Below are 26,273 nucleotides of genomic sequence, written 5' to 3'. Positions count from 1 at the left end.
TTCAGGGGTCTTCTCCACATAAATGCGGCCAGAAAGTTAACTGCAGTGCATTCAATGTGGTGGCAGCAGCTTTATCTTAGATATTTCCTAGCTCCCATTCTTCCAGTATGTTCATAATGCACACCCCCAGCAGAGGAGTTTCTTGGAAGGTCACTTTGAGTGATAGGATATGCATTCGATCTGTGCTTGGCTTATCTGAGGAGATATTCCTCCTCGGACCACTTTTCCCAACCTTTCCACTTGTATGTTACTTAGGGGACTCTGAACTTAACACTTTCATTACCGTTTATTCGTCCTCGGACCAATCAATGTCTTTAGCCAAAGTCCTCGGACCAATCCATTTGAAATGTTTGTTCCAATCTCTGATTGTCGTTGTACAAGAAACACTTCAAAACCACAGAAATTCTCAATCAGATCTAAAAGACCACCTCTCATGGGGTATTGAGACAAATCAAGTTTCATAGACTAAGACGATTCCATTGGAGAAAGGCTACAATTATTTCTCTTAATTTCTCTTAATGGGTTTTCACTAGAATCTTCTTGCTTTGCATTGATTTTTTTGTTTATTTGAATTAAATCTTCAGATGATACAGTATTGGAAGTGAAAAAAAAAAAAAAAAACTCTTCTCAAATCTCTTAAATGCAAGACCATCTCCTTCAAAATCTTTATCTTTCAAACGCAAAAACTCTCCTTTTCCCATGCCCTCCTTTTCTTAGCCTCTTCATTTATCCATTTCCAAAATCAACCAAAGCCTCAACTTTGAACACACCCATTTGCAATTTTCTTAGAAGATCATCACCGCAACTCCACCCAAATTAGTGTAGGCAAATTTTGTGGTAATTTTTTTTTAAAAAAAATTTATGTTTCTAGGCACAACCCACTTTAATACTAATTGTTTTCCTAGCCCCATCACGTTGTGCATTCCAATCAAACTTAGATTTAGAAATAGTTCTGTATTATAAATATTATTTTTATAATATTTATTGGCTATTCTTGGCTTTGTATTATTGAAGTTTTTTTTTTTTTTTTTTTTTGGTTATTTGTTGTGTCTGCTATTGTTGTTGTGTTGTGTGAGAACTGAGTATTGTTTTCTATGGTTATGTATATTATGGTTGCTTTGTAGATAAAATAAAAAAAGTTATATAGTACACACTGAATCTAGATTACGGGAATTGTATTATTATTTAAAATTTTTGTAATTTAGGACTTTTGATTTATATAAATTATTATTATTTAAAAACTTTCATTAATTATTAATACACATTGAATCACTGGATATTTTTTTGATCAATGCCTATTAATGCAGATGCATTATGTATACTGTGAATGCCTATTTGTGTTTTATAGATTGAGATTTTTTTTTTTTTTTTTGGGAGTAAAGGAGCTCCTAAAAATTTATTTGTTACAGTTGGTCCTTTCATTTATTTGTATGTATTAGGTAATGAACAAAAAGACAATTAGAAAAGATTGAGAAACAAGAAACAGCAGGTCTTCTCACAACATACTTAAAGCAACATAAAGTCATAAAGGGAAAAGGTGAGGGGAGGGGACCGGTACATTGGTGAAGAGGGATGTTTGATTATAAAAGGGGAGAGTTTGTGTTTTGTTTTTGATATGATTTGTAGTGTAGTTTTTTGGCCTTTTAGAATCTGAAAAGTTCCTGAATACTTAAAATGAAGGGTTCATTTTTTGTGATCACATGTTTATTACACTTCTTTTTCTTTTTCTTTTTTGCATCCTATTGATATTATGCTACTAGAATCGTTATTAACCTAAAAAAAACAAAAAATTTATTTGTGAATTTCCTGTCATTTTCTTAAAGATTATGGTGCATTCTGATCTGGGTTCAATTCAGAAACTGAGGCCCTACTTGGTTGATGCCAAAAAATAATTTATGTGGATAAAACATATAAATTAATGTAAATATAAATGAAGTTCAGGAGCCAAAAATGCTACTCTGAGATAATAGGGCTCTGTTTTTATCGCTTTTCAGAACTATACCATAATCTCTGACATGTAACTTTCTGAATTTCGAACTAAATTTTGTGGGGTGTATATGGTTGTGGTGTAGTGGGTATTCTTTGCTTAGGGATCCCCAGTACAACAATGGACTTGCTTTCACTGAGAAAGAGAGGGATGCTCATTACTTACGCGGTCTTTAGCCTCCAATAATTTTGTCTCAACAACTTCAGGTTGTATTAGTGATATTGGCTTATGGCATCGTTTTATCTTATTCATTGTTCTCATAGTTTGAATTTTCGCTGACCCTTTTTTGTATTTTACTAATCCTGGGAGAAGAAATTAATGCAAAACATCCGACAATATCAAGTCCCGCTACAAAAATAGATTTCCTTGATGGAGCTTTAGGTAGGACTTAGGAGTTTCACCATCATTGAATTTAGTTTTGATGATGATTGTTGTACATTGTTTGCATATGGTCACCACATGCAAACAACTTGTCTGATAATATTTTGGATAGTATTGAAAATGATTGTCTTGTGCATAATGACATTTGGACTGATTGTGTATTTTCAAGTTTGGGATCATCTTGAGATGTTGAGACATTGTAGGACTAGAGTTTGTTTAATTATGGTGCCTTAACATTTTTATTGTTTCTTTATTTCCTTCGTCTTTCTTTTTTTGGTATAATTAAACCCCTTTCTTTAATGATGCTTTCTTGGAATGCATGTTTGGGTGCTTAGAATTCTGTGGAAAGACAAATGGACTTAATTTATCCTTATGTGATGAATGAAGTCCTATTGAAATTTTGAAAGAGGGGTAATATAGATATTTTTTTTAAAAAAAGTTTATGTTTTATTTTTTACAGGAAAGGAATGAAAGGCTGTTTTATAAACTTCTCATTGATAATGTTGAGGAATTGCTCCCAGTTGTCTATACTCCAACTGGGGGTGAGGCTTGCCAGAAGTATGGGAGCATCTTTAAGCGCCCTCAGGGTCTTTACATGAGTTTGAAAGAAAAGTATGAATTTCTGTTTCTGTTGTAACTATGTTTAACTTAGAGCTACTTTAGTCATAATATGAAGAAGTGCTCGGATTTTGCAGGGGCAAGATTCTTGAGGTGTTGAAGAACTTAGAGCTATCCACGAGTCGGTCCGGGTCGGGTTTGTGCCCAACCCGCAACCGACCCGATCAGATCGGGTGGAGAAGTTCCAGACCCGCCGCCGACCGCGAAAAGCCACGGGTCGAGTCAGATCGGGCTCGGGTGGCCGGCGATTGGCTTTGATTTCGACCGAAATACAAAGATTAAACACAAGTTTGATTCCTGAAGAACAAAATCAACAGATCTACAACCCAAAGAGAAGATCTACAAACCCAAAGAACAGATCCACAAATCCAAAGATCAAAAACCCAAAGAATATCCACAAATCCAAAGGACAAAAACCCAAAGAACAGATCCACAAATCCACAGATAAACGAACCTAAGAGATGAAATAGATCGACGAAATCTGAGAGATGGAGGCGAAGACGAGCTGGGACGTTGCAAACGAAGAGCAAAGATCAACGATGAAGAGCACAGATCGACGATGGAGAGGTAGAATCGACGACGAGCAGGATCGGCGATGGGTAGCAAAGATCGTGACACTGAGAGGAGAGAGTGAGAGTAAGAACTGAGAGTAACAAGCTTCAGACCTTTAAACCCATTTATATGGCGGTCGGGTCGAGTGGCTCGGGTATTGGAGGAAGAGGCCCGCATCCGATCCGCCGGAATCGGTTTTGAAAAGTAAGGATCCGTCGTCGACCGCCGGAGTAGTCGGATCGGGCGGCGGACGGTTCGGGTCTAGTCAGTTTGGCCGGGTGGATCAGATATTCGGGTTGTCTGGACAACCCTAGAAGAACTGGCCTGAGAGGACTATTCAAGCAATTGTTGTGACGGATGGTGAGTGAATTTTGGGACTTAGGGATCTTGGATGTCAGGTAGTTATGTTGTCAATCATCGTTTTTAAATTCTAAACTTATTAAACAGGGTTCTATGTAAATTATTGGGCTGTAAAAGTGAACTAGCCTTCATATGATGGTGTTGGATATGTTTTAGGGGATGGGGATTCCTATGGGGAAATTGTCTTTGTATACAGCACTCAGAGGTCTTCGTCCTTTTGTAGTAAGTTTATTCAAATAAAACTTGTGGTTCTTGCTTCGTTTTACTACATTGTAAATTGTTGGTCACATGATGTACTTTGTTTTAAACCTTAGGGATCATTTCTAAATGCCAAGCAAAACCAAGTTCAAAATAAAAGCCTTGGTTGTAATCACATAATATCCCTTATTCTGATCAAGAATTATATGGATTGTCTTCTTGTAGTGTTTGCCTATAACAATTGATGTGGGGACAAACAATGAACAGTTGCTGAAAGACAAGTTCTACATTGGGAATGTTTCATAGCTTACATTTGTACCTTGCTCCAATTTTGGTTCATAAATTTTTACAAGAGATAGTATAATATACATTCCCTAAGGTGATTTTGACAATTCCTTTCAAGAATATTATGAACTTCTGCATGAGTTCATGTCCGTTGTCAAGCAGAACTTATGTGAATTTTCAATAGTAATTAAATTTTAAATTAGTATACATTTTTTTATTTAAAATTAAGATATAAATATGTGGATGAGTTTAAAATTGATCATTACCAAAATATAATTGATTGAATGCTCTACATCATTTCATCAAGAATATATCGTATTTACTTTTCTTCACTTGAATTGGATTAATACATAATATTGCATACTAAACCAAATTAAACAACTTCAACATCACCAAAATAAATAAGGACAATGAAGTGCTCTGTCATAGCATGGGCAAACGTACCTTTCAGATTGGTGAAGAAACATTAGGCACATATCTTCTTTCTTTTTTTTTTCTTTTTTGGGGGGGGGGGTGGTTTCTTTTAGGTTGAAGATTTAAATAAATGTCTGAACTGAAGTTCCTATTTGCATGCGAAAAATTTTGGCAATGAAATCACTGTCTTTTTTGGACAGACATGCAATATGTTTGACAAATCCCAAACTTCAAATACTTAGAGATCATTGAAAATATCAGTATGGCTTGGCCCTTTAGCTGCTTAATAATTATTAGGATGTCTATTTGATAGCATGGCATGATAGGATAATATGATCATTTTAACAATGCCTTCAATATTGTAACCGATTTCTCTCAAGATGCTAGTTAAATTATATTAAGGACTGAAAGGATGAAGTTCTTCTTTTTCTCATTCATTACTATTAGCAACAACATCACCAGGCTGCATTTCTGTTCTAGGTTTTTTAGACGAATCAATATAGGAACCAAAGGTTGGATGACCCAGAGTTTGTGCTTGATTTTGAGGAGATTTATGTTATTGATTCCAAAACAAAATCAATTACCAAAGCTAATGTTTTTGAGAGGATATTTGTTTGTAAATATTAGTTTTAAAACGGCAATGACTATTCTTCTTATGCTTCTTATGGATGTGGAGTGGCTATTTGCTTCACTTTGCTTAAGTAGTTTAGTTATAGGACCATGTTTCCAAAATGAAATGGTGATGCTTTAGGTTATTGTTGAAAACTTTTAGGGTCTTCTCCCCCCCCCCCCCCAAAAAGAAGGATCCCTGAAAAGGAAGTGGAGATTTCTTATGATAGAGATTTATGTAATAGCCATCAATCAAGGAGTTCCACTTCCTTTTTCCTTTTTCTTTTTTGTAAAGCTTTTTGTTGAGAAAAATATACTTATTTATATGTAGCTCAATGTGACGCCCCAGGCTTTTTAAAAAGAAAAAAAGAAGAAAAAAAGATCAGATTTTTATGGAGACCCATGTGACCCCACCTACCCCATTATTTCCCCACCACTCATTTCTCTCAAATTATCTCACTATCTCATTCTTCCTGGCCAGCCAGCTCTCCTCACTTTGTTCTTTCTCTTACCATTTTTTTTTCTTTTTCTCTCAACACAACACAAACTCTCCTCTCTTCACTCCCTTACTCTTCCGCCAGTACCACTCCTCACCACTTCCACCACCATTTTTCAGCAAGATCACCCTAAAAATTCATAGGAAAAAGGTAAGGCTCACTCATCTCTACTATTTGAGGTAAAAATTTTCTAGTATTTTTGGTGGGTTTATATGCTTTTGCTTGAGGTTATGTTTTTCTAAGCTTTAATAATAATACTCATGTGATTTATGAGCATTAGAAGTGATATTTATGTGTTTTTTTGTATGGATTTTGTCTTGGTAGATTTATTTGATGAGGGGGTTTATAGTTTTTACAATGGTGGTTATCTTAGTGGTGAAAATTTGGGAGTTTTGGCTTTCTAATGTGAAATAGTTGGTGAATCTAATTTTTATTGTGTATTTGGAGCTAGTGGAGGATTTACATTTGGGGTTTGTAATGGTGGGTATTGTTATATATATTGTTGTTTTATGGGTCTCTTGAAAATGACATGTATATTGAGGAAGAAATTCATAAAGTGTTAGGGTCTCTTATGGTAAAGATGAAGCTTGGAATGACATGATGATAAGTTAGAGTCTATGCCTTGTAATGAAATTGTTGAGAAACTTTGGGAGTGGAATGTATTATTGATGAGGTTAAATATTAGGCTTGCCTAATCAAAGTGCTTATTTGGCATTTCCTAATTTGTGGCTAGATACAATTTCAAGCTTTATGCTTATTGTGATAGGTTTGCTTGATATTGTTTAGGTTCTAGCTAATCTCCTTTGGAGCTTGAAGAGTTAAGCTTTTTACAGGTTGCAAGGTAAGTAGCTTTTAATGGGATTTTTGGAAAATAACCATGTTGCATAAACGTTATTTTTTTGGGGGTCAAACACATTTTGCAAAATGTATTTGTGGGATTATGTTTTCTTAAAAAGTATTGTGTTGTAGCCTTATTGTATATGACTATTTATGGAACATGCATCATATTTGGTAATGCGAATGAGGAAATGCATGATTTGTTAGATTGGAAATGATAAGCATCTTTTATAAAATTCTTGGGAATGGATTTCATGGATTCATTGCATTATTTGCAAATTCTAAAGATGTTTTATCTTGACTTGTGATATTTGGGAAATTGATAGAAAATCTTATTGACAAGAAACGATTTTGGAAAATTTGAGAACCTTGTGAATATATCAGATATTTCAAGGGTTTTTGTGAAACTACTTGAAATTGAACTGTGTTTTGATTTCATATAAACTATGAGCTCTTCATTTTTTACCCTTGGGTTGTGACATGTGATTACCCGGTGATTACCTAGCTAGAAACTATAGTCTCTGTGACATTGGTATCTTTGCACCCGTCTTTGTAATGGTTATGAGTTCTAGCTTTGTGTTGACAGATGAGTTCCGGCTTTATGTCGGCTGATTAGTTCCGGCTTTGTGTCAGCCATGGGTTCTGGCTTTGTGTCAGCCATGAGTTCTGGCTTTGTGTCTGTAGATTAGTTATAGCTTTGTGTTAACGATTGTCATGTGGCCTTAGGTTAGATTTTCTAGTTTGGAACGGTGTTGTTATTGCTTACAGTGTATAGTACGTAATTTCATGTTGAGATATTTTGAGGAATATATATATATATATATATATATATGTAATTTCATGAGAGCATTTTGAGAAGTTCTGTGCCATGTCATTTCATTTATTCTTGTCATATTATTTTTGGAAATGGCTTTGTAGAAATGATTTGGAAATTCCCAAATTAAAACATGATTTGTAAATTGTTATTATCATGAAACTTGCATTTCCCACACCTTCATTAATTATGCTACTTACTGGGCTCTATCTCATTCCGTTATTTTATAAACTTTTCAGAGTAGACAACAATCTTTTGAGACAGCTTTTTGGGTGGCTAACAGTAGTTAGACTAACTACTGATGGAGGTTGAACTTTTGTAATGGAGATATTAGATGATGTAAATCTTAGAATAGACTTGACTCATTCTTTTGTATATTATAGTGGTTGTGATGTTATTCCCACTGATGGGACAAGCTGATGATAATGTTATTATTTATTTAGACCTCTATTATTTTGTGGCCAATGATCCTTGTAATTATTGCTTAGAGTTTTGACTTACTTTGAGAGTATATTCAATGGAATTATTATGATAATTCTTGATGTTGGTACTTGATATGATTTATGTGGATTGAATTGTCAAAAGGGAAAAATCTACAGGTACTTGAGACGTCTTTCTCATGCTTTGGACCCTTTGGGGTTTGGGGCGTGACAATTATGGTATCAAAGCTTAGGTTATGATTCTGTAAACTTTGAAAATAGGAATTGATTTTGATCTAAGTTAGAGCATTAGGGGTTTGATGAATTCTTTATTTTGTACCTTTATTTCAGCTTCCACCTGCTATTCCTTTTTTCCTTATCTTTTTTTATGCTAACTCTTCTATGTTGCCTTGTGATTTACTTGCTTGTTTCTTGGGTATAGGTATAAGTACCTTGGTACACTATGCCTCCTAGAAAGAAACACATAGAGTAAGGCATGTAGATGAGGTTACAACTTCAGAGCATGGCCATAAGCAACGCCAAGAGCATGAGAGATCTGTCACTCTTGATGGTGGTGAGATTGATAAGGTGGTAGTGGCAGACAGGATTTATGCTAGGATTGCTAGAGGGGTCCAGGGTGGTGAATGTAGGAAGGAGGGTTGCTCTTTTGGGGAGTTCCATAAGCAAAACCCTCCAACATTTGATGGGGAGCCTAATCCTATGGTAGTAGAGAATTGGCTGCTAAAGATGGAAAAATTACTAAGAACCTCAAATGCACTGATGCTCAGAAGGTGGTTTATGCCACTTTTGCTCTTCAGGGTTCTGCTAAGAGATGATGGACAGGCATTGAGCATTTGTTGAGGATGGAGTTAGGAGAGAACACTCCCATTACTTGGGAGAAGTTTAAGGAAGTTTTTAATGGGACATACTTCCCCGATATAGTGAAGGACCGTAAGACAAGAGAATTTTCTAATTTGGTTGAGAAAGCTATGACAGTAGAGGAGTATGCTGCTAAGTTTGTTAAGCTCTCTCGCTTTGCTCCTTACTTGATTCTAGATGAGCCCAAGAAGGTGAAAAAGTTTCGGGAAGGCCCTAATGGTAGGATTCATCCCCTTATTATAGCCTCTAGAGTGGATACTTTTACTGAGACTGTGAAGTGGGCAATGAATCTTGAAGAAGACTTTAAGTGCAACCTTGGCTCCAAGAATGAAGAAAAGAAGCAAGAACCCTTTGGTTTTCAACATGGAGAGGGTCAGGGGCGAAATTCGGAGAAGGGATTCTTTATAAAGTTTAGTAATGGGGATCATTCTTATGGGCAAGGCAAGCGTAGCCCTCAGTTTGGTAAGAAATGGCCTTGCATTCGCTGTGGTAAAACCCATAAAGGTCAAACTTGCATGGAAGGAGTAAAGGTGTGCTATACTTGTAAGCAACCCGGGCACTTTGCTAGGCAATGCCCAATTACTAAGGGCTCGGATTCCTCTTCCTCATCTCAAGTTGCAAAGGGTAATGATAATGGGAAGAAGGTGCAAGGTAGAGTGTATGCCTTGACTACTCAGAATGTTCAGGCCACAGACATCATGGTTACAGGTATACTTCCTTTGCTCTCCACACATACTAGAGTTCTTTTGACCTTGGTTATATGCAGTATTTGTTCCTAGTGCATTTACTAGAAGTTGTGATAAGAGCTTGGAACTACTTGATTTTAAGTTATTAGCTTCTACCCCAATCAGTGATATTATATGGAATAATCTCGTGCTTAAGTCTTGTATCTTTTTGGGGGTAGAGAGTTATTGGCTAAAATGGTGTTGCCAGATAAGTATGATTTTTATGTTATCCTAGGCATGGATCGGTTAGCTTCTTATCATGCTTGCATGCATTTTAGGGAGAATGATGGGTCTATAAGGTTATGTACCAATTACCATGATCTATATTGAGTTATCGTCCTTTTTCCTTACGTTGATGACTTGTTTGACTAGTTGCAAAGAGCACAAGTATTATCTAAGATTGGTCTTATTTGGGTGACCACTAGTCAAAAATTTGGGACATACTAAAGGCAACCTTTTGGATTAGGTATGGTCATGATGAGTTCCTAATGATGCTGTTTGGATTAACCAATACCCTACTCCCTTTTGGATTTAATGAATAGGGTATTTCATGAATACTTGGATCACTTTGCCATTGTGTTTATTGATGATATTTGATTTACTCTAAGAGTTAGGAAGACAATAAGGAACACTTGAGGATTAGAAAAAAAAAAAAAAAAAAGGAAAAAAAAGAAGAAGAGAAAATAAGTTTTGTTAAATTGAGGAAGTGTGAATTTTGGTTGAATCAAGTAGTGTTGTCAAGTTATGTGATTGCTAAGGATGGAATTACACTGGATCTTAGTAGGATATAAGAACCAATAGAAAGATTTCCCCACATGACTTGGAGTTGGCTATAGTTGTGTTTGCTTTGAAAATTTAGAGACGTGATTTATACAAGAGATAATATTTGTATAGGTCATTTAGAGACATACTTAGCTAGTTAAGAGTTCAACCAACTTTAGTAAAGAGAATGAAATTTTTGCAAGGCAGTGACTCTCAATTGATATGGATAAGGTGCATAAAGGAAAGAAACCTAAGTTTAATAAGTACAATTTCGAGGGCGAAATTTTTATAAGAAGGGAAGAATGTGACGCCCCAGGCTTTAAGGAAAAAAAAAAAGATCAGATTTTTATGGAGACACACGTGACCCCACCTACCCCATTATTTCCCCACCACTCATTTCTCTCAAATTATCTCACTATCTCATTCTTCTTGGCTGGCCAGCTATCCTCACTTTGTTCTTTCTCTTACTTTTTTTTCTTTTTCTCTCAACACAACACAAACTCTCCTCTCTTCACTCCCTTACTCTCCCGTCGGTACCACTTCTCACCACTTCCACCACCATTTTTCAGCAAGATCACCCTAAAAATCCATAGGAAAAAGGTAATGCTCACTCAAAAAATTTATAAAAAAAAAAATGTCATTCTAGCTTTATTTCTAAGAAAATCGAGCTGAGACAGGCTGAGAAAGAGACAAAAATTTTCGTTCTGAGTTCCATTCCAACCTAACCCGAGCTAGAGCATTCCCAAAAAAATAGTATAAATTTTCGTTCCGAGTTCCGTTCCTACCCAACCCGGGCTAGAGCATTCCCAAAAAAAAGTATAAATATTCGTTCCGAGTTCCGTTCCTACCCAACCCGGGCTAGAGCATTCCCAAAAAAAAGTATAAATATTCGTTCTGAGTTCCGTTCCTACCCAACCCGGGCTAGAGCATTCCCAAAAAAATAGTATAAATATTCAAAAAAAAAAAAAATATATATATATATATAATCATTCTAGCTTTAATTCTAGCCAAACCGGGCCAAGATAGGCTAAGAAAGAGACAAAAAAATATTTCGTTCTGAGTTTCGTTCCTACTCAACCAAGGTTAGAGCATTCCCAAAAAAAAAAGTATAAAAAAAAAAAAAAAAAAAAAAACATCATTCTGGCTTTCTTTTCGGCCAGACTGGGCTAGGGCAGGCCAAAAAAGAGATAAAAAATTTTTCATACTGAGTACAGGTTCTACCTAACCCGAGCTAGAGCATTCCCAAAAAAATTTAAAAAAATATTAAAATAATTCAAAAAAATTAAAAATATCTTCCTACCCTCATTTCATGCCAAACCTTTCTGGGAAAGGAAAGAAAAAGAGACTCTCGACCCAAGTTGGAGCATTCCCAAAAAAAAAAAAAAGCAAAAAAATTCAAAAAATTAAAAAACATCGTTCTAGCTTTTTATTTCTAAGCAAACTGGGCCAGGACAAGCTGAGAAAAAGACAAAAAAAAATTTCATTCCGAGTTTCGTGCCTACCCAACCCGGGCTAAAGCATTCTCAAAAAAATAGTATAAAAATTAAAAAAATTAAAAAACATCATTCTAGCCTTATTTCCAACCAAACCAAGCTGAGATGGGCCAAAAACGAGATAGAAAAATTTTCGTACCGAGTACAGTTTCTACCCAACCTGGGCTGGAGCATTCCCAAAATTCAAAAAAAAATATTAAAATAATTCAAAAAAATTAAAAATATCATTCTGCCTTCATTTCATGCCAAATTGGGCAGGGATAGGAGGAAAAAGGGATTAAAAAAAATTTCATTCCGGGTACCGTTTCTCCTGACCCAAGTTGGAGCGTTCCCAAAAAAATAGTATAAAAATTAAAAAACTTCATTTTGGCTTTATTTATAGCCAAACTGGAACACGACAGGCCGAAAAAGAGATGGAAAATTTTTTGTACTAAGCACAGTTTCTACCTAACTCAAGCTGGAGAATTCTGAAACAAATTCAAAAAAAAAAATTAAAATAATTCAAAAAAATTAAAAATATCTTTCTGCCTTCATTTCATGCCAAACCGGGTAGGGATAGGAGGAAAAAGAGATTAAAAAAATTTCGTTCCGGGTACCATTTCTCCCGACCCAAGTTGGAGCGTTCCCAAAAAAATAGTATAAAAATTAAAAAACTTCATTTTGGCTTTATTTATAGCCAAACTGGGCCAAGATAGGCCGAAAAAGAGATGGAAAAATTTTCGTACTAAGCACAGTTTCTACCTAACTCAGGCTGGAGAATTCCGAAGCAAATTAAAAAAAAATATAAAAATAATTCAAAAAAAAAAAAAAACATCTTTCTGCCTTCATTTCATGCCAAACCGGGCTGGCATATGATGAAAAAGAGATTAAAAAAATTTCGTTCCGAGTACTGTTTCTCTCAACCCAAGTTGGAGCGTTCCCAATAAAATAGTAAAAAAATTCAAAAAAATTAAAAGAAACGTCATTCTAGCTTTATTTCTAAGCAAACCGGGTCGAGATAGGCCAAGGAAGAGACAAAAAAAAATTTCGTTCCAAGTTCCGTTCCAACCCAACCCAAGCTAAAGCATTCCCAAAAAATAGTATAAAAATTCAAAAAACTAAAAAACATCATTCTGGCTTTATTTCTAACCAAATCAGGCTAGGACAGGCTGAAAAAGAGATTAAAAAAATTTCGTATTGAGTACAGTTTCTACCTGAGCATTCCCAAAAAAATTCATAAAAAATATTTAAAAAATTCAAAAATATTAAAAATATCTTTCTACCTTCATTTCATGCCAAACCTAGCCAGGATAGGAGGAAAAAGAGATTAAAAAAAAAAAAAAATTGTTCCAAGTACCATTTCCCCCGAACAAAGTTGGAGCGTTCCCAAAAAAATTCAAAAAATTAAAAAACGTCATTCTAGCTTTATTTCTCGCCAAACCGGACCGGGATAGGCAGAGAAAGAGAAAAAAAAAATTGTTCCAAGTTTCATTCCTACCCTATCCAGGCTAGAGCATTCCCAAAAAAATAGTATATAAATTCAAAAAATTAAAACATATCATTCTAGCTTTATTTATAGCCAAACCAGGCCGGGACAGGGTGAAAAGGAAATGGAAAAATTTTCGAACCGAGCATCTACCTAACCCAAGCTAGAGAATTCCGAAAAAAATTCAAAAAAAATATTAAAATAATTAAAAAAAATTAAAAACATCTTTCTACCTTCATTTCATGTGAAACCGGGCCAACATAGGAAGAAAAAGAGATTAAAAGAATTTTGTTCCGAGTATCGTTTCTCCCGACTCAAGTTGGAGTGTTCCATAAAAAATAGTAAAAAAATTCAAAAAAAATAAAAAAATGTCATTCTAACTTCATTTCTAGCTGAATCGGGCCAGGATAGGACAAGAAAGAGAGAAAAAAATTTCACTCTGAGTTTTTTTCCTACCCAACCCAAGCTAAAGCATTCCTAAAAAAATAGCATAAAAATTTAAAAAAAAAAATTAAAATCATTTTGGCTTTATTTCTAGCCAAACAGGTCTGGGTCAAGTAGAGAAAGAGACAAAACAATTTTGTTCTGAGTTCCATTCCTACCCAACTTGGGCTAGAGCATTCCCAAAAAAATAGTATAAAAATTCTAAAAATTTAAAAACATCATTCTAGCTTTCTTTCTAGCAAAACTGAGCCGAGACAGGGGAAAAAGAGATAAAAAAATTTCATACCAAGTACAATTTCTACCATACCCGAGCTGGAGCATTCCCAAAAAAATTTTAAAAAAAAATACTAAAATAATTCAAAAAAGTCAAAAACATATTTCTGCATTCATTTCTTGCCAAACCGGGCTGGGATAGGAAGAGAAAGAGATAAAAATAAATAAATAAATAAATAAATTCGTTCCGGATACCGTTTCTCCCGACCCAAGTTCGGGCGTTCCCAAAAAAAAAGTAAAAAAATTAAAAAACATCATTCTAGCTTTATTTTTAAGCAAACCGAGTCAGGACAAGCCGAGAAAGAAACAAAAAAAACTTTGTTCCAAGTTCCGTTCCTACCCAACCCGGGCGAGAGCATTCCCAAAAAAAATAGTATCAAAATTCAAAAAATTAAAAAATATCATTCTAGTTTTATTTCCAGCCAAACCAGGCCGGCACAGGCCCGAAAAAGAGATAGAAAAATTTTCGTACCAAGTACAGTTTCTACCTAACTCGGGTTAGAGCATTCCCAAAAAAAAAAAATTCAAAAAAAATATAAAAATAATTCAAAAAAATGAAAAACATATTTATGCCTTCATTTCATGCCAAACTAGGCCGAGACAGGAAGAGAAAGAGATTAAAAAAATTTTGTTCCGGATACTGTTTCTCCCAATCCAAGTTGGAGCATTCCAAAAAAATAGCAAAAAAATTCAAAAAATTAAAAAAAAACATCATTCTAGCTTTATTTCTAAACAAACCGGGCCAAGATAAGCCGAGAAAGAGACAAAAAATAAATAAATAAATAAAAATTTGTTCCAAGTTCCTTTCCAACCACACCTGTTTTAGAGCATCCTCAAAAAAAAAAAAAGTATAAAAATTCAAAAAATTACAAAACATCATTCTGGCTCTCTTTCTGGCCAAATCAAGCCGAGACAGGTAAAAAAAGAGATAAAAAAATTTCGTACAAAGTATAATTTCTACCATACCCGAGCTGGAGCATTCCAACAAATTTTTTTAAAAAAATATTAAAATAATTCAAAAAAATTAAAAATATCTTTCTACCTTCATTTCATGCCAAACCGGGCTGGGACAAGAAGAGAAAGTGATAAAAAAAAAAATTTTGTTCCGGATACCATTTCTCCCAACCCAAGTTGGAGCGTTCCCAAAAAAAAGCAAAAAAATTCAAAAAATTGAAACACATGATTCTAGCTTTATTTCAAAGCAAACTGGGTAGAGATAGGCCGAGAAAGAGACAAAAAAAATTTTGTTTCAAGTTTCATTCCTACCCTACCCAAGCTAGAGCATTCCCAAAAAAATAGTATAAAAATTCAAAAACATCATTCTGACCTTATTTACAGCCAAACCAGGCGAGGACAAGCCGAAAAAGAAAGAAAATTTTCTTACCGAGTACAGTTTTTACCTAACCTGGGCTGGAGCATTCCCAAATAAATAGTAAAATAATTCAAAAATATTAAAAATATCTTTCTGCCTTCATTTCATTCCAAACTAGGCAGGGATAGGAAGAGAAAGAGATTAAAAAAAAAAAAGCGTTCCAGATACCGTTTCTCCCAACCCAAGTTGGAGCATTCCCAAAAAAATAGCAAAAAAATCCAAAAAAATAAAAAAACAAAAAAAAAAACATCATTCTAGCTTTATTTCTAAGCAAACTGGGCTAAGACAGGCCGAGAAAGAGACAAAACAATTTTTGTTCTTAGTTCTGTTCCAACCAAGCCCGGGCTAGAGCATTCCCAAAAGAATAGTATAAAAAGTCAAAAAAATTAAAAAACATCATTCTAGCATTAATTCTAGCCAAACCGGGTCTAGACAAGCTAAGAAAGAGACTGAATAATTTTCGTTCCGAGTTCCATTCCTACCCAACCCGGGCTAGAGCGTTCCAAAAAAATTCAGAAAATTAAAAAACATCATTCTAGCTTTATTTCTAAGCAAATCGGGCCGGGATAGGCCGAGAAAGAGACAAAAAAATTTTCGTTCCAAATTTCTTTACTACCTAACCCGAGCTAGAGCATCCCAAAAAAATAGTATAAAAATTAAAAAACATTATTCTGCCCCTATTTCCAACCAAACTAGGCTGGGACAAGCCAAAAAAGAGAGAAAAATTTATGTACCAAGTATAGTTTCTACCCAACCCGAGCTGGAGCATTCCCAAAAAATTAAAAAAATATTAAAATAATTCAAAAAAATTAAAAATATCTTTTTACCTTCATTTCATGCCAAACCTGGCCAAGATAGAAGAAAAATAGATAAAGAAAAAATTTCATTCCATGTATCGTTTCTCCCGAGCCAAGTTGGAGAATTCTAAAAGAAATAGTAAAAAAATTAAAAAAAAACGTCATTCTAGCTTTATTTCTAGCCAAACTGGATCGGGATAGGCGGAGAAAGAGAGAAAAAAATTTCGTTCTGAGTTCTATTTCTACCCAACCTAGGCTAGAGCATTCCTAAAAAAAAAAGAATTAAAATTTAAAAAAAATTAGAAAACATCATTCTGGCTTTCTTTCTAGCCAAACCGGGCTGGGACAGGCCAAAAAAAAAAAGATAAAAATTTTTCGTACCAAGTGCAATATTACCATAAAAATTCAAAACCGGGCTGGGACAGGAAGAGAAAGAGATAAAAAAATAAAAAAATAAAAATCGTTATGGATATCATTTCTCTTGACCCAAGTTGGAGCATTCCCAAAAAAAAACCAAAAAAATTGAAAAATATCAATCTAGCATTATTTCTAAGTAAACAGGGCCGGGACAGGCCAAAAAGAGGAAAAAAAAATTCGTTTTGAGTTCCGTTCCTACCCGATTTAGGCTAGAGCATTCCCAAAAAAATAGTATAGAAATTCAAAAATATCATTCTGACCTTATTTCCAACCAAACCAGGCTGGGACAGGCTAAAAAAGAGGTAGAAAAATTTTCGTACTGAGTACAGTTTCTACCCAACCCGGGTGAGCATTCCCAAAAAAATTAAAAAAAAAAAATTCGTTCCGAGTGTCGTTTCTCCCGACCCAAGTTGGAGTTTTCCGAAAAAATAGTAAAAAAAATTCAAAAAAAAAACCCATCATTTTAGCTTTATTTCTAGCCAAACCAGATCGGGATAGGCTGATAAAGAGAGAAAACAATTTCTTTCCGAGTTCCGTTCCCTCCCAACCCGAGCTAGAGCATTCCAAAAAAAAAAAAAAATAGTATAAGAATTCAAAAAATTTAACAACATCATTTTGGCTTACCTTCTAGCCAAACCGAGATAGGATGGACAGAAAAAAGAGATTAAAAAAAAAAATTTGTATCGAGTAAGGTTTCTACCTTACTCGAGTTGGAGCATTCCCAAAAAAATTCAAAAAAAAATTAAAATAATTCAAAAAAAAATAAAAAAACATATTTTTGCCTTCATTTCATGCCAAACCGACTGGGATAGGAAGAGAAAGAGAAAAAAAAAATTGTTCTGGATACCGTTTCTCTCAACCCAAGTTTGAGCATTCCCAAAAAATGGCAAAAACAAATTCAAAAAAATTAAAAAAACATCATTTTAGCTTTATTTCAAAGCAAATCGTGCCAGCACAGGCCGAGAAAGAGGGAAAAAAATTTTGATCCGAGTCTCATTTCTACCCAACCCGAGCTAGAGCATTCCAAAAAAAAAAATAGTATAAAAATTCAACAAACTAAAAAAATCATTCCAGATTTCCTTCTAGCCAAACTGGGCTGGGACGGGCTAAAAAAGAGATAGAAAAAATTTTTGTACCAAGTACAGTTTCTACCTCACCCAAGCTGGAGCATTCCCAAAATAATTCAAAAAACATATTAAAATAATTCAAAAAAAATTAAAAACATACTTCTGCGTTCATTTCATGCCAAACCGGGCCAAGATAGGAAGAGAAAGAGATATAAAAAATTTCGTTCCGGATACCATTTCTCTTGACCCAAGTTGGAGCGTTCCCAAAAAAAAAAACAGCAAAAAAAATTTAAAAACGTCATTTTAGCTTTATTTCTACTCAAACAGGGCTGAGACAGGCAAAGAAAGAGACAAAAAAAATTTTGTTCCGAGTTCAGTTCCTACCCGACCCAAGCTAGAGCATTCCCAAAAAAATAGTATAAAAATTCAAAAAATTCAAAAAAAAAAAATCATTTTGTCCTTATTTCTAGCCAAACCAAGCAAGGACAGGTCGAAACAGAGATAGAAAAATTTCCATACTGAGTACAGTTTCTACCTAGCCCAAGCTAGAGCATTCCCAAAAAAATTCAAAAAAAATATTAAAATAATTCAAAAAAATTAAAAATATCTTTTTGCCTTCATTTGATGCCAAATCGGGCTGGGATAGGAGGAAAAAGAGATTAAAAAATTTTGTTCCGGGTACCATTTCTCCTAACCCTAGTTGGAGAGTACCCAAAAAAATAGTATAAAAATTAAAAAAAAAATTAAAAAACATTATTCTGCCCCTATTTCCAACCAAACTAGGCTGGGACAGGTCGAAAAAGAGAGAAAAATTTATGTACCAAGTATAGTTTCTACCCAACCCGAGCTGGAGCATTCCCAAAAAATTAAAAAAATATTAAAATAATTCAAAAAAATTAAAAATATCTTTTTACCTTCATTTCATGCCAAACCTGGCCAAGATAGAAGAAAAATAGATTAAAAACAATTTCATTTCGTGTATCGTTTCTCCCGAGCCAAGTTGGAGAATTCTAAAAGAAATAGTAAAAAAATTAAAAAAAACGTCATTCTAGCTTTATTTCTAGTCAAACTGGATCGGGATAGGCGGAGAAAGAGAGAAAAAAATTTCGTTTTGAGTTCCGTTTCTACCTAACCTAGGCTAGAGCATTCCTAAAAAAAAAAAAAGAATTAAAATTTAAAAAAAATTAGAAAACATCATTCTGGCTTTTTTTCTAGCCAAACCATGCTGGGACGAGCAAAAAAAAAAAAAAAGATAAAAATTTTTCGTACCAAGTGATATATTACCATAAAAATTCAAAACCGGGCTGGGACAGGAAGAGAAAGAGATTAAAAAAAAAATTCGTTTTGGATATCGTTTCTCTTGACCCAAGTTGGAGCATTCCCAAAAAAAAAACCAAAAAAATTGAAAAATATCAATCTGGCATTATTTCTAAGTAAACAGGGCTGAGACAGGCCAAAAAGAGGAAAAAAAAATTTTGTTTTGAGTTCCGTTCCTACCAGATTTAGGCTAGAGCATTCCCAAAAAAATAGTATAGAAATTCAAAAAATTCAAAAATATCATTCTGGCCTTATTTCCAACCAAACCAGGCTGGGACAGGCTTAAAAAAGTGGTTGAAAAATTTTCGTACTGAGTACAGTTTCTACCCAACCCAGGTTAGAGCATTCCCAAAAAAATTCAAAAAAAAAAAAAAAAAATCGTTCCGAGTACCTTTTCTCCCGACCCAAGTTGGAGTTTTCCCAAAAAAATAGTAAAAAAAATTCAAAAAAAAAAAAACCCATCATTTTAGCTTTATTTCTAGCCAAACCAGATCTGGATAGGCTGATAAAGAGAGAAAACAATTTCTTTCCGAGTTCCGCTCCCTCCCAACCCGAGCTAGAGCATTCCAAAAAAAAGAAAATAGTATAAGAATTCAAAAAATTTAAAAACATCATTCTGGCTTACCTTCTAGCCAAACCGAGACAAGATAGACAAAAAAAAGAGATTAAAAAAAAAAATTTGTATTGAGTAAGGTTTCTACCTTACCCGAGTTGGAGCATTCCCAAAAAAATTCAAAAAAAAAATTAAAATAATTCAAAAAAAATAAAAATAAAAAACATATTTTTGCCTTCATTTCATGCCAAATCGGCTGGGATAGGAAGAGAAAGAGAAAAAAAAATTTGTTCTGGATACCGTTTCTCTCAACACAAGTTTGAGCATTCCCAAAAAATGGCAAAAACAAATTCAAAAAAATTAAAAAACATCATTTTAGCTTTATTTCAAAGCAAACCGTGCCGGCACAGGTCGAGAAAGAGGAAAAAAAATTTTGATCCGAGTTTCATTTCTACCCAACCCGAGCTAGAGCATTCCAAAAAAAAAAAAAAAAAATAGTATAAAAATTCAACAAACTAAAAAAATCATTCCAACTTTCCTTCTAGCCAAACTGGGCTGGGACGGGCTAAAAAAGAGATAGAAAAACTTTTCGTACCAAGTACAGTTTCTACCTCACCCAAGCTGGAGCATTCCCAAAATAATTCAAAAAACATATTAAAATAATTCAAAAAAATTAAAAACATACTTCTGCGTTCATTTCATGCCAAACCGGGCCAAGATAGGAAGAGAAAGAGATATAAAAAATTTCGTTCCAGATACCATTTCTCTTGACCCAAGTTGGAGCGTTCCCAAAAAACAAACAGCAAAAAAAATTTAAAAACGTCATTTTAGCTTTATTTCTACTCAAACAGGGCCGAGACAGGCAAAGAAAGAGACAAAAAAATTTTTGTTTCGAGTTCAGTTCCTACCCAACCTAAGCTAGAGCATTCCCAAAAAAATAGTATAAAAATTCAAAAAATTAAAAAAAAAAAATCATTTTGTCCTTATTTCTAGCCAAACCAAGCAAGGACAGGTCGAAACAGAGATAGAAAAATTTTCGTATTGAGTACAGTTTTTACCTAGCCCAAGCTAGAGCATTCCCAAAAAAATTCAAAAAAAATATTAAAATAATTCAAAAAAATTAAAAATATCTTTTTGCCTTCATTTGATGCCAAATCGGGCTGGGATAGGAGGAAAAAGAGATTAAAAAATTTTGTTCCGAGTACCATTTCTCCTAACCCTAGTTGGAGAGTACCCAAAAAAATAATATAAAAATTAAAAAAATTAAAAATCTTCATTCTAGCTAAACTGGGCCAGGATAGGACAAGAAAGAGAGGAAAAAAAAAATCATTCCGAGTCCCTTTCCTACCCAACCCGGGCTAGGGCATTCCCAAAAAAATAGTATAAAAATTTTTAAAAAAATTATAAAAACCATTTTGGCCGAAACTGGCTGAGAAAGAGACAAAAAAATTTTCGTTCTAAGTTCCATTCCTACACAACCAGGGCTAGAGCATTCCCAATAAAATAGTATAAAAATTCAAAAACATCATTCTGGCTTTCTTTCTAGCAAAACCGCGCCGGGACGTGGTGAAAAAGAGATAAAAAAAAATTTCATACCGAGTACAGTTTTCTAACTTACCCGGGCTAGAGCATTAGCAAAAAAATTCAAAAAAAGATTAAAATAATTCAAAAAAATTAAAAACATATTTTTGGCTTCATTTAATGACAAACAAGGCTGAGATAGGAAGAGAAAGAGATAAATAAAATAAAATAAAATAAAATTTCGTTGCGGATACTGTTTCTCTCGACCCAAGTCAGAGCGTTCCCAAAAATATAGCAAAAAAAATTCAAAAACATTGAAAAACTTCATTCTTGGTTTATTTCCAAGCAAGCCAGGTCGGGACAAGCCAATAAAGAGGTAAAAAAAATTTTGTTCCAAAAAAAATTTTGTTCCAAGTTCCCCCCCCCCCCCCCCGACCCGGGATAGAGCATTCCCAAAAAAATAGTATAAATATTCAAAACATTAAAAAAAACATCATTCTGGCTTTATTTCTAGCCAAACCAGGCCGGGACAGGCCGAAAAGTAGATAGAAATATTTTCGTACTGAGTACAGTTTCTACCTAACCTGGGTTGGCATTCCCAAAAAAAAATTCAAAAAAATATTAAAATAATTAAAAAATATTAAAAACATATTTTTGCCTTCATTTCATGCCAAACCAGGCTGGGATAGGAAGAGAAAGAGGTAAAAAATAAATAAAAAATTTGTTCCGGATACCGTTTCTCCCGACCCAAGTTGGAGCATTCTCAAAAAAATTCAAAAAATTAAATAACATCATTCTAGCTTTATTTCTAGCCAGACCGGACTGAGATCGGCTGAGAAAGAGAGAAAAAATAAATTTTGTTTTGAGTTCCGTTCCTACCCAACCCGGGCTAGATCATTCCCCAAAAAAAAAAAGTATAAAAATTCAAAAAACATCATTCTAGCTTTATTTCTAGCCAAACCAAGCTAGGACAGGCCGAAAAAGAGATAAAAAAAAATTTTCGTACTGAGTACAGTTTCTACCTTACTCGAACTGGAGCATTCCCAAAAAAATTCAAAAATGATATTAAAATAATTCAAAAAAATTAAAAACATATTTTTGCCTTCATTTCAAGCCAAACCAGGCCTAGATAGGAAGAGAAAGAAATTAAAAAAAAAAAAAAAAAATTCATTCCGGTTATCGTTTCTCTCAACCTAGGTTGGAGTGTTCCCAAAAATAATAGTAAAAAAATTCAAAAAATTAAGAAACTTCATTCTAGCTTTATTTCTAAGCAAATTGGGCTGGGCTAGGCTGAGAAAGAGGCAAAAAAAATTTCGTTCTGAGTTCCGTTCCTAAACAACCTAGGATAGGGCATTCCCAAAAAAAATAGTATAGATATTCAAAAAATTTAAAAACATCATTTTGGCATTATTTCCAGCCAAACCAAGACGGGACAGGCCAAAAAAGACACAGAAAAATTTTCGTACTGAGTACAGTTTCTACCTAACACGGGCTGGAGAATTCCTAAAAAAATTCAAAAAAATTAAAAACATATTCAGCCTTCATTTCATGTCAAATCGAGCCGAGATAGGAAAAGAAAGAGATTTAAAAAAAAAAATTTGTTACGGATACCATTTCTCTTGACCCAAGCTAGAGCGTTCCCAAAAAATATAGCAAAAAAATTCAAAAAAATCATTCTAGCTTACTTTCTAGCCAAACTTGGCCGGGACAGGCCGAAAAAGAGATTAAAATTTTTTTCATACCGAGTACAGTTTCTACCTTACCCGAGCTGGAGCATTACCAAAAAAATTCAAAAATAAATATTAAAATAATTCCAAAAATTAAAAACATATTTCTGCCTTGATTTCATTCCAAATCGACTGGGACAGGAAGAGAAAGAGATAAAAAAAAATTTTGACTCTAGATACCGTTTCTCTCAACCCAAGTTGGTGCATTCCCCAAAAAATGACAAAAAAGAAATTCAAAAAATTTAAAAACATCATTTGCACTTTATTTCAAAGCAAACCTGGCCAGCACAAGCCGAGAAAGAGGCAAAAAAATTTTCGTTCCGAATTCCGTTCCTAACCAACCCGGGCTAGAGAATTCCCAAAAAAAATAGTTTAAAATTTCAAAAAATTAAAAAAAATCATTCTTGCTTTCTTTCGAGCCAAACTAGGCTGGGACAGGCCAAAAAAGAGATAAAAAAAAAAAATTTCATACCGAGTACAGTTTCTACCTTACCTGAGCTGGAGCATTCCCAAAATAATTCAAAAAACATATTAAAAAAATTTAAAAACATATTTCTGCCTTCATTTCATACCAAACTGGGCTAGGACAGGCCAAGAAAGAGACAAAAAAAAAAAGGGAATAATTAACCTTTTCATAGTTTGTAATTTTGTTAATATGGTAAGGGTAAATTTGGTAATTCATTTGGTCAAGTATTTCTCTGCTCTACTCTACCTCCAAATCTCTCCAATTTGGGGGAATTAAAATGAGGGGTTAGAAGTAGTTAGAACCCCTCCAAACCCCTCCAAATCCCTCCCCATTCCTCCCTTAAAAAAACATCCAAATAAAGTAATTTAACTTACTCTCTCTCCCTCTACTCTACTTCCTCTACTCCCCATCCATCCAAACAAACTATAAATGTCTAATCTAGTGTCAAGGATGGTAACTTTGTGTGAGTATGAAGGGCCAGCTCAATGAATTGTTGTAAAGTGATTTTTTCATACATTTCTTAGCAGCGCATTAGACCCTCCTCTTCGATAAGTGTTGCCCTTCTTCAGTTTTTGCACTTCTCTAAAATGTCTGATTCTTGCTTACTTTTGTCTTTGTTTGGTTCTTGCTACTTTGTTATACTTTTTCATAATGTTTTACATGGTTGTTTGATACTTTTTTCACTGTGAAGCTTTAACATTCTAACACAATATAGGCGAGTCAAATTTTACTGATTTACAAATTGGGTTGGGTTAGGGTCCTGGGGTTGGGAGTGGGGACATGTAGTAGTATAGTAATCTTCAATCACTCACCAGAGTCAACACTACATACTTATCTATTAGGTTTTTGTTTTTATTATTATTTTGATCAAAAAAGGTTTTTATTTGTTAGAACATATATGATTCACTTATTAGGAACATATGTCACTATTTTATGAAATTGGCTTATCCTTTGACAAAAAGCATTTTACTTGTATTTGGGTAGATTTAGGATTTGTTTAATATTTCAATTGTGTTTCAAGATCAAGTGTTGAAGACATGCAAGTCTGTCCAAGATTCAAGCTGAAGAAGTGCTATTCATTAAAGCCCGATAGCTAGCTCGAAAGCTAGCTATCCTTCGAGCTTAAGAAGTTATTCTAGCCCCATGGCTCAACAGCTGCTTGACAGACAGCTATCTGTCGAGCTTTATGAAAAACAGAATTCCAGTTCTGTTTTGACTCTAATCCGTGATTATGTGTTTGAGCCTTCTTTTCTTCTAACTTTAGACATATAAAAGGATTATTTTAAGGGTCGTCAAAGTATACACAAGTTGCACAAGTGTTGAGCAAAGTTTGTTCAAGCAATTTGTAACCGGAGACAAAGTCTTGCCCTAGTTCATCATTCTTGTGAAGAAGTTGCTGTGAATGTGCATCGTAGGGTTTTGTGACCAAGCATCTTCTTGATCTTCATCGTTGGGATGAACTGAAGAACTTTGCAGTCAACAACCTTCTTTAGTTGGTGATTGAAGTCACGTACTGGGATCCGTGCATTGGTTAGTCACGTACTTGAGAGCCGTGCATCGAAAAGAAAAATTGTCATTACAGAACAAGTCCAATTGGGTATTGGGGTAAGGGTTCAACTGTAGGTTGATATAAGGTACTGAGATTCCTTTACTTGTAGCCGCTTGTTGTGATAATAGTGGAATTTCGGGAGTAGTGACTTGAAAATCATCCGGTGGGGTTTTTGTCGTTAGGTCTTCCCCATTCGTAAACAAATCATCGTATCATTTATTTTCCGCTGCATAATTAGATTATTGGTGATTTGTTTGTGTTACCACGCGTTTGCATGTTAATTAACTTAATTAATTCACTTAGCTAAATTAATTGGTTAATTTATCACAAGGGGTCAATTCATTTTTTGCCTATCATTATTTTTTAAATAAAATCTTAGGTTCAATTTTTTCTTTGTTTCTATGTATATATATTTTTAGTTTTCTTATTATAATATTTTAATTGTTAACCAAAAAAAAAATGCAAAAAAAAAAATGTATAACTAATCAATTATGCCACAAAATATTAAGTGCATTAGTTATATTGAAGAAAATATTAAGGGAACTTGAATACAAAATCTTTGTCGGTAATTTTAAAGCAAGAAAAATATATTTTAAAAAATCGATATAAAAAGTTAAATAAATATTTATTAATTAATATTATAATATGAAAAAAGGTCTTACATAACATTGTTGCCTTAGGCCCCACAATGTATTGAGCCAGCCACGAGCATGATGATGAGAATCAACAAGCATTAAAGGATCCATTGCATGTTCCAGTTGGGCCTATTACTAGAGCAAAATCCAAAAAGATCAAAGAAGCACTTAATGGGCTGATTCAAGAGATTTTGGCTGGTTTTAACACAGGACATTCCAAGCTTGGCCCAAAGGAAAATGAAGGCGTAATAAATTTAATCCAAGCTATTGAGAGCTGATTTGGCTTAATTGGACGTGATTATGGAGTGGATTAATGGTTGATTGATTTTTCAGCTCCATACCAATTAATAGATATTTTTCCTATTCTAGAGCTGCTAATTCAAACCAAATCTATCTTAATTTTAGGCTTCTATTATTTAAAACGTTTTTTAGCTATTTTCCTATTTTGGAGTTGCTAATTTCAGATCAAATCAACTTTAATTTAGGCTTCTATTATCTCTTTTTTATATTTTCCTATTTTTAGTCATGTCTTATAAATAGCATGCACTTATTGTAATAGATGATTATTGAATAAAAATTAGAAAAAACATGAGTTTTTGCTTCTTCTCTTGGTTCTTCAAGAACTATGAACTTATCAAGGATTCTTCCTTGTGGCGTTCAAATTTTATATCTTCGGTTCGTGATTCAGTTATAATCATTGGGTCAAGGTCTGTTACTTATACAATTGATTCGCGTTTCATTTATAAACGTTGGGTCAGAGTTTCTATCAAAATCTGAATTTTAGCTTTTTTGGGCAAATATTTCAATATTATTTGTTGGGTCTCAAAGCGTGTTAATTGA

The 26,273-nt window shown here is 34.0% G+C and overlaps 1 protein-coding gene across 4 annotated transcripts; it reads left to right on the top strand.

The window, feature by feature from the left end:
* Positions 1–5,840: 5,840 nt before the first annotated feature.
* LOC115963423 lies at positions 5,841–25,889 on the top strand. Of its 4 annotated transcripts, XM_031082421.1 has the most exons (4): positions 5,842–6,051; positions 6,688–6,742; positions 8,414–9,558; positions 25,479–25,889. In XM_031082421.1, the coding sequence occupies exons 3-4, from the start codon at positions 8,835–8,837 to the stop codon at positions 25,493–25,495; spliced, it is 741 nt and encodes a 246-aa protein (XP_030938281.1). In that variant the 5' UTR covers positions 5,842–6,051; positions 6,688–6,742; positions 8,414–8,834; the 3' UTR covers positions 25,496–25,889. The 4 variants fall into 4 exon arrangements, 3 of the variants coding, with proteins under 3 accessions (XP_030938280.1, XP_030938281.1, XP_030938279.1); XM_031082419.1 differs by lacking the exon at positions 25,479–25,889 and having other exon boundaries at positions 5,843–6,051; positions 8,414–11,140; XR_004085825.1 differs by lacking the exons at positions 8,414–9,558; positions 25,479–25,889 and adding an exon at positions 7,792–8,087 and having other exon boundaries at positions 5,860–6,051.
* Positions 25,890–26,273: the final 384 nt, after the last annotated feature.

This window comes from Quercus lobata, chromosome 10 (genome assembly GCF_001633185.2).
Source record: "Quercus lobata isolate SW786 chromosome 10, ValleyOak3.0 Primary Assembly, whole genome shotgun sequence".
NCBI classification, from domain to species: domain Eukaryota; kingdom Viridiplantae; phylum Streptophyta; class Magnoliopsida; order Fagales; family Fagaceae; genus Quercus; species Quercus lobata.
This window is presented reverse-complemented; position numbering and strand designations above follow the sequence as displayed.